The 7,554-nt window shown below is 52.2% G+C and overlaps 1 protein-coding gene across 1 annotated transcript; it reads right to left on the bottom strand.

Moving 5' to 3' along the window:
- Nucleotides 1-2,588: 2,588 nt before the first annotated feature.
- On the bottom strand, nucleotides 2,589-7,548 carry LOC134105317 (partitioning defective 3 homolog). The gene is made up of 2 exons (XM_062557916.1): nucleotides 7,246-7,548; nucleotides 2,589-4,808 (listed from the first exon to the last, which is right to left on the bottom strand). Exons 1-2 carry the CDS (start codon nucleotides 7,314-7,316, stop codon nucleotides 4,406-4,408), a joined length of 474 nt encoding a protein of 157 aa, XP_062413900.1. The 5' UTR covers nucleotides 7,317-7,548; the 3' UTR covers nucleotides 2,589-4,405.
- Between the last annotated feature and the right edge of the window lie 6 nt (nucleotides 7,549-7,554).

The following is a 7,554-nucleotide window of genomic DNA, read 5'->3' on the forward strand; positions in this document are numbered from 1 at the left end:
TAATAACTAAAACATATTTATACAACTTATCTTCAAGTCAAGACCTGACTGCGTTTAGCCATTAAAAACACCCAAAATGGAGAGAACCTCCGTGACGAGCTAAAAGCCTCGCTGAGGAAGTAATGGCGTCCCCCTCTGCAGAGGACACGGATCTGTCCTCGAGCGAGCGGGGACGGCGGGAATAACAGCAAAAAAATATAAGCCGCAGAACAGACTCTGATTGGCTCTCGTGCCGCAGCCATCGTGGCACCAAAGCGGAGTGGAACGGTCTAGCTAGCCCAGCTAGAGCTAGCTGAGCTAGCTGAGCTAGCGACTCGCGTCACCGCGGCTAGTTGGCTAGCGCGCTAAAGCCACGCCTCGTTCCACGAAGCGGGCCGGACAGCGGGCTGTTGCCGTAGCAACTAACAACTGCAACGTCCTTTTGTGTCCGGGGGGGTCAGTCGATTCCGGTAGGACTCGGGCCTTGTTTTTATCTCTGCTGCTGATGCTACGTCTGTGGTTTTGGATTCAGTTCAGGGTTCAGAATTAAAATCATGTTTTTTTTTTTTTGGGGGGGGGGGGGGGGGGCGGCTCAGCCCCCCCACGAAAACCTAAACTTTTATTTTTTGCTCTCTTTGTTTTATCGACTTTCTTTTTTCTCTTCTTTTCTGCTCCCTACTTCTAAGCAGCAGAGGAGCAGTAGTTCCATGGCTCTAGATACAGATAAAGCACACTAAGCCCTTTTAAAAAAGCCCGTTAACCAACATGGAGAAAAGTCCATTCTGCGGCTCACAGGGCCGTGGAGTTTGTTTTTTAGGAGGGTCGAAACCTTCGTGATACCACAGCGGGTCAAAGTCTTTCCAGATGTCCAACAAGTGTGAAGGAGGTTAAATGTGGAGGACTTCCTCCGTTGGTTTAGCCTCTCGTCCTGATTTACAGTCCCGTGCCCCCCCCCGGCTTTGTCTCCACATTCCAGGAGGGTGGTGTCATCAGCTCTCCATCCTGCACATGAACGACGAAGATAAAAAAATAAAAAACAAACAGAAGAGAAAGTGAGCAGAAACAGGTGTCACGTCTGAACAGGCCCCTCCTCCATAGCTTAACAACCCCCCCCCCACGAGGGGAGCGTGACATTACAGTAAACGATGTGTTACCGGTGCAGGGGGGCCGGCTGTGGAACGACCTGGTCCTGATGTTAACAAGCTGCCAAGACAACACACAAATTAAATTACTTTTACTTGATCAGTTATATTAGCATTTAGCTTGTGAAGTGATCGGTAGGTTTTGATTGGCCCCCCAGCAGCAGAACAGCTGGTCAATCCCAGCTTTCATCGAGGACTAATCACATCTGGAAGGCAGAACGGAAAGTACTGGAACTAATTCAAAGCAAATTAATTCTGAGATCAAATTTGATAGGAAAAGTAAATAAAAAAAGGAAATAAAAAAAGGAATCGAGAAAATTAGCTTTACAATTAGATAATGAAATTCAATTATTAATTTAAGAGCTGAATAAGATAAAAATTATTCCGGCAACGTTTTGTTTTAAATTATCAGCATCATTTAAATGCTAATTTAGTGTTAAAGTTGATAATAGGATCAGTTAATGGTTGTGCTCATTGATTATCATTTTAAAATGACACACTTTTCAGGTTTTAGGAACATTTCATTTTCTTGGATGCAAATGTAGAAGTTTTGTCTTTTTTCTGAACCGAAGCTCCTGATGTTCGGTGGGAATAAACACCTGCTTTGATTGAGGCTAATTAACGCTGCCGCTCCCCGTCTTCAGCGGACGTCGGCGTGAAGAGAGACGAACCAGGCGTCCCCGGTGGGGAGGGGGGGGGGGGGGGAAGCAGCCAAGAGAAACAGCTCCTCAATCAAAGGAACGTCCGCTTGGCGCCAAACGCACGCCGCGCACTGATTGCTTCGTGGATCGGCGGGAAAAGAAAACATCGTTGATAGCGGTGGAAGCGACGTGATGTAAAAGATATTCATACACAGACGGCTCTGCGAGGCCTCACTTTGATCAGAATCCACACGGGCTGGTTTGGCCTCAAAGTCTGACCCAGTGGATCATGACGCGTGCTTTGGTTTGGGGTGGGGGGTCTCGTTGGCGTTTTGCAAACCAGCACGTATGCTGCCGAGCAACTGGAGAAACGCCAGATGCCCACCAAGGGACGCGAGGGGGGGGGGAGCCAACCCAACAGCCTTCTCATGAGACGCCCCGTCCTCCTCGCTGTCCCGGTCCTCTGAAGGAAATGTCCCATAAAAGCACAGGACGGGAGCTCTCCACACCCCGCCCCCCCCCGTTCTCACACCTCGGTTTCTTCCAACACGTACAACCGGCCGGCTTAGGTAGCGTTAATGGTGTTTGGGTTGGGATGTCACCTTTGACCTTCGGACAACAGCAGCAGTAGCAGCGATCCCCTCGTGAGGGACAATGGGAATGTGGCTGGACTTAATAACAGGAAACGCGTCGGCGTTGAGGGAGAATACGTCCGTGTGTTGACCCCCCCCCCACCCCCCTCCGTGACATCGTTCGGCCTCTGAAGAAGACGTCAGCAGGTGGACCTGATCGGACATTGATCGTTAAAGAAAAGGCAGAACCAGGATGAGCATGTAAACAGGAAGCGGAACAGCCCTCCATTTTATTCTGAACCATAAGTAGGAAAAGTGGCTTTATACATTTCTTTCTTTATCGTGTCAAATGGAAAACAAAAAAACAAACAATTGCACATCAGCTTCCGTTTCTTTTTACACTTTAAACACATCATGGTACAACACGTCCAACGGGGTACAAATACATTGGTAGCCGCTCGTAAACTATTGGCTCTTAAAAAAAAGGTTCTTAAAGGAGTACCCCAAAAATAAAATAACAATTTGATATAAAAGGTTAAAAACACACTGGAGTTTGTGCCGTTGTCTAACGCGTCACATCGTGTGTAAAACATTGTGATATAATATCAGGCACTTTTCTATTTCCTGACCCCTGATCGACCCTCGATGAGCTGCATTCTGGGACGCCACTAACACGCCGTGACCAGCAGTCACACTGCAGCTTCTGTTTCAACCTCGCCTACACAGGTTGCATCGTATTTGGTAAAAGTCTTCATCGGATCCATTGGCGCGACGAAGATGAAGATGAAGAAAGGAGGGGCCGTGGAGCGACACATGCAGAGGGAGCGGTTAGCTTCAGTCCAGTCCACGCGCAGGTCGACATGAACAATGCCTGTTCACCATCCTTCATTAGCTCCTACAGGAGATGATGTCTGTGTTCACTCTGCGTTCGGGCCGCGTGGGACGTGAAGGCAATTAGGCGCCGCCGTTTGTGTTCCACAGTCAGCCGAGGCCCCCGTTTCCCTTTAGTTTTCCCTCATGACCGCTGTGTCGCTAACGCTAGCGCGGTCAAAGGAGGAGCAGGTTAGCTAACCGTTAGCTAACGGCGCTAACAGAGCTAACGGAGCTAACCACGTGAGCGGGCCAAATGCTGAATAACACTGAGACGTATTTCATTTGAGGATTAAAGCATTTCTAATAAAAAGTTTCAGCTAAATGCTTAAAAAAGAATGGCAAATTATAGAAAGCAATTACAGTAATTGAAAGCAATAAACTCTCGAGAACAATTTTGCGTTTTGTAAAAAAAAAAAAAAAAAACACGGAGAAAAGCTCCAGCTGAGCTCACGCTGGCAGGTTTATTGTCTCCACTCATCTTTATTCTGGCTCTTCCTTTGCTTTTATTCCTCTCTTTATTCCTCTCTTTATGTCAGGAGCCGGGCCCTCTGGCGGCAGCGTCCTTTGGCTCCGGCAGGCAGCAGGTGGCATCTAATGAAAGATTCAGTCTGACTCGGGAGGCGAGGAGGAGGAGGAGGAGGAGGAGGAGGGGGAGGAAGAGTGAAAAGGGGAAGGGGCGGGAGATGAGCCAGCAGAGAGGAGGGTGACGATAAAGGTGGGGGGTGTCGAGGTAGAAGAAAGAAAAGGTAATGAACAGAGATGGGAGCCAGAAGCTCCAGACAGACAGGCCAGCGAGTCAAGCCCAGAGCGGTGCAGGGGGGGGGGCTCCGTGCCTGGGAGATAACACACCATATGAATCGGTTATGAGGGGGGGGGTTGAACCTTTTACATTTTCGGCGTGATTTGATTCTGGGGTTTGGAGTCACGACGCGTCCCTCGTCACGCCAACGCCAACAAAAAAAAGCCCACGCAGAATGTGACGCCTCCCCGTGGGCTCAGAGGAGCGCCCACCGGCGTCGCCTGTCTGCACGACGCCGATGAATCACGGCTGTGAGATCGAGCGCGCTGAGCGCCGGGAAGGCCCCCCCGAACCCCCTCCGCCCCGAGCGGCTCGTGGCCGGCCGGAGGTCATCGGCGCGGCGAGGGATCGAACACTCACGCCGAAGGACCTCGAAGTTCTCCGTTCAGCTCGTGGTTCTCAGGAGTAAAACAGTCTTCCTTTCTCCGACCCGATTCGGTTGAGCCTCGCCAACTGCGACGGCGACGGCGGCACGTCGTGGCGGTACGGCCCCTTGGGCGAGGCCGGGTCCTTCCGCCGCGCCGTCGGGTACCCCTCGTAGCTGCTGCAGCTCTCCAGCTTCCCTTTGGCCTCCTGCTCCCGCCGCCTCTGCTCCTGCCTCAGGAGCTCCTGGGCCTCCAGCAGGACCCGGGCGTTGACCCCCCCGCCGCCGCCGCCACCGCCGGCGCCCTGGTAGCCGTTCCTGGAGCCCTGGTAGCTGGAGTACCTGGGGTTGTCCTTGGCGGTCTGGAAGACCTCGCCAGGCGGGTACGCCTTGTCCCACGAGTCCTGGGAGACGCAGCTGGGGTTCTTCCTGGGTTGCCTGGGGGGGAGACGGGAAACAGGTGAGGAAAAGGTGAGGAAAAGGTGAGGAAAAGGAATGCGTTTCAGTAGCTCTTCATGACGGATTCACACAGTTTAAAACAATTACACATAATTCCCCAGCTCCGCTCTCCATGACACACAACTTGAACCCTGTAAGTCGCACAGTGGGAAAATATCAAAGCAATAATGTTTGTTCACAAGGCGTTTCCTCGGGGGAGGTGGGGGGGTGGAGGTGGGGGGGGGGGGGGGGGGTGTTTGTGCTAAAACACAATTATACCCTCAGCTGCATGGTAGCCATCCCATTCAATGAAAACCAGGCGCCATTACCGCCTCACAAACTGCCTGTGGGCAAGTAGCAGCCCCCGGTAAGAACATAGGTAACCATGTAAAGCCCCCCCCCCTCGGCCCATTAGGACAGACGCAAACACCATCGCGGGGGGGGGGGACGAGGCGACCATCTTGTCCACCGTAGGTGTAATGTTGGATCTAATATGCAACGCTTGACACTTGTCTCAAAAGGCCTGGTTGGTTGGGGGGGTGAGGGGGGGGGGGGTAAGGGGGGGAGGGGGCTGGGGGATTTTGCCCTGCCCTTCACTGGGAAGAAAGAAAATCCAGATGTGTGACATCTCCTCATTTTTGCTTGGCTGGGCAGCCAAGTGGCAGGCCTAGTTTTAGTGTGTGCGTGTGTGTCTGTCTGTGTGTGTGCGTGTGCGTGTGTGTGTGTGCGTGTGCGTGCATGTGTGTGTGTGTGTGTCTCCATACGATATGCATGAGTGTCCCAGGCCACAAACACTCTTCTCCACCGAGGAGAGAAGACACACAAACATCAATGGGCTCATGTAATCAGAAGGTTTATCAGCCAGCTGTGAAGAAACCGTATTATTCTGGTGTTTGGATTGAGAGGGAAAAGCCTTAATGAGAATAGAGAAAGAGCCTTTGTCTTTATTCAGGGAGGGGGGGGAGGGGGGGGGGGGCGCGATGGAGAACACAGGTTTGTTCCTGCTCGCGCTTCGTCTCTGATTCCATTTCATATGTCGCCCGGTCCTGGCCCACTGCTGGGAAATGCAATCCAGATCAGCCCCTCTGTCTGATGCCTTGCCAAGGGGGGGACGAGGGGGGGGGGGGGGGGTTGTGTACATGTGCAGTGAATACAGAGTGATGCATACGGTTCTGTATTCCAAGCATGCACACTTTGAAACATGACAGATATTTTTAAAAACAGAAAAGGTTGAAAGGTGGCTGAGTGAGAGCTGCTGGGGGGGGGGGGCAAAGAGACACTGTAGCTATGGGACCCGGCGCCGCTTTGCAGCTGTTCCCACCCTCGGCGGCATCGCTTTGGCTGGTCTGTGTTGGGCCTGATGGGGGGGGGGGGCTCGGTCCGCCCCATCCTCTCTAATGGCAGACGTTTGGTTTCACTCACAGGTCTTCGTGTGGGACTTTATTCACAATGAAAGCAGTTTGCTTTCTTTAAAGAATGCTGCGGCCATTCGTCACGTCTCCATTTCCCAACCCCCCCCCCACGCCCCCCTCGGACCCCCCCCCTCCGATGGTATGCTCTAAGTCAAACAATAGCCGGTGTTCTCCAGATGCCACAGCAGGGCCGTATCCAAACACAGCCGCTGCTTAGTGGAGCGAAGGGCCGCAGGAAGTGGCCTCAAACCGGGGGGGGGGGGGGGGGGGAGGGGGGGGTCGGTAGCAGTGGCTTGGGGTGCGTTGGTGAAGCGTGGTTTGACCCGACAGGTGAGAGAGTCATTAGGGACGGGTTTATGGGAATAATAAGATTAAATGACATCTCGTCCAGTCGGTGTACACACACACACACACACACACCGAGAGGCCTCTAAGGGCCTCACCTGGTCAGTGCTCGAGTGGGAGATGATGCAACGCTCTAATTGGGACGAATAGGGACTGAGCAGCACTTTGAGGGCGACGTATCATGTTACCGTGACGACGCAAAATCACGTTGAATCCATGATTGGAGGGAAACGCTTCTGATCTCAAATACATTTACTCCTGTCCTCCGTCAGCACAGAGACCCGCCTCCATTCCCCTGATGTGTACTGTTTGTACTGCTTAAAGTCCTTATAGATGTAATGTCTCTGTGGTCATCACAAACACACACACACACACACACACACAGTCAGTCATATCATGCAGATCAAAGGGAATTACATTAAGGGAGAGGAAAGTAATCATGTCAGATCTGTGTGAGAGGGTCACATGATCCGTCCATTCTGAGGCTGTGTGTGTGTGTGTGTGTGTGTGTGTGTGTGTGTAGGTTTGTGGTCTGAAACTGACCAGCTGTGCCCCTTTTTTCTTACTCTGATGTTTCATATAAAATCGGCCATCATTAGGGCTATTACAAGGAATCAGACGTGATCCAACAGGCGTGCACAAACGTGAGCGCGCGCACACACACACACACACACTCTTACCGTGGCAGGGAGCTGTACTGCCGCTGTGCCTGGGCGAACGAGTCTCTCTCCTCCTGGCGCTGCCTCTGCATCTGGACCTCGACGGACACCGAGTGGCGGCCCGGCTGCCCGTTGCTGCTGGTGTTTGACTGGAAACATCAAGGTTAGCGTCCTGTTAGCTTGCCATCGCCATCACTTACTGTGCAGCTCATTACAGGGACACATGGGGGGGAGGGGGGGGGGGGGGGGGGTAGTTCTATTTATCATAATAATTGATAAACTGATATCTCTACATTGTTGTGCAAATAATTCAACTGTAGCAGCGAAGTT

The sequence above is a fragment of the Pungitius pungitius genome, chromosome 15, assembly GCF_949316345.1.
Source record: "Pungitius pungitius chromosome 15, fPunPun2.1, whole genome shotgun sequence".
NCBI classification, from domain to species: Eukaryota; Metazoa; Chordata; class Actinopteri; order Perciformes; family Gasterosteidae; genus Pungitius; species Pungitius pungitius.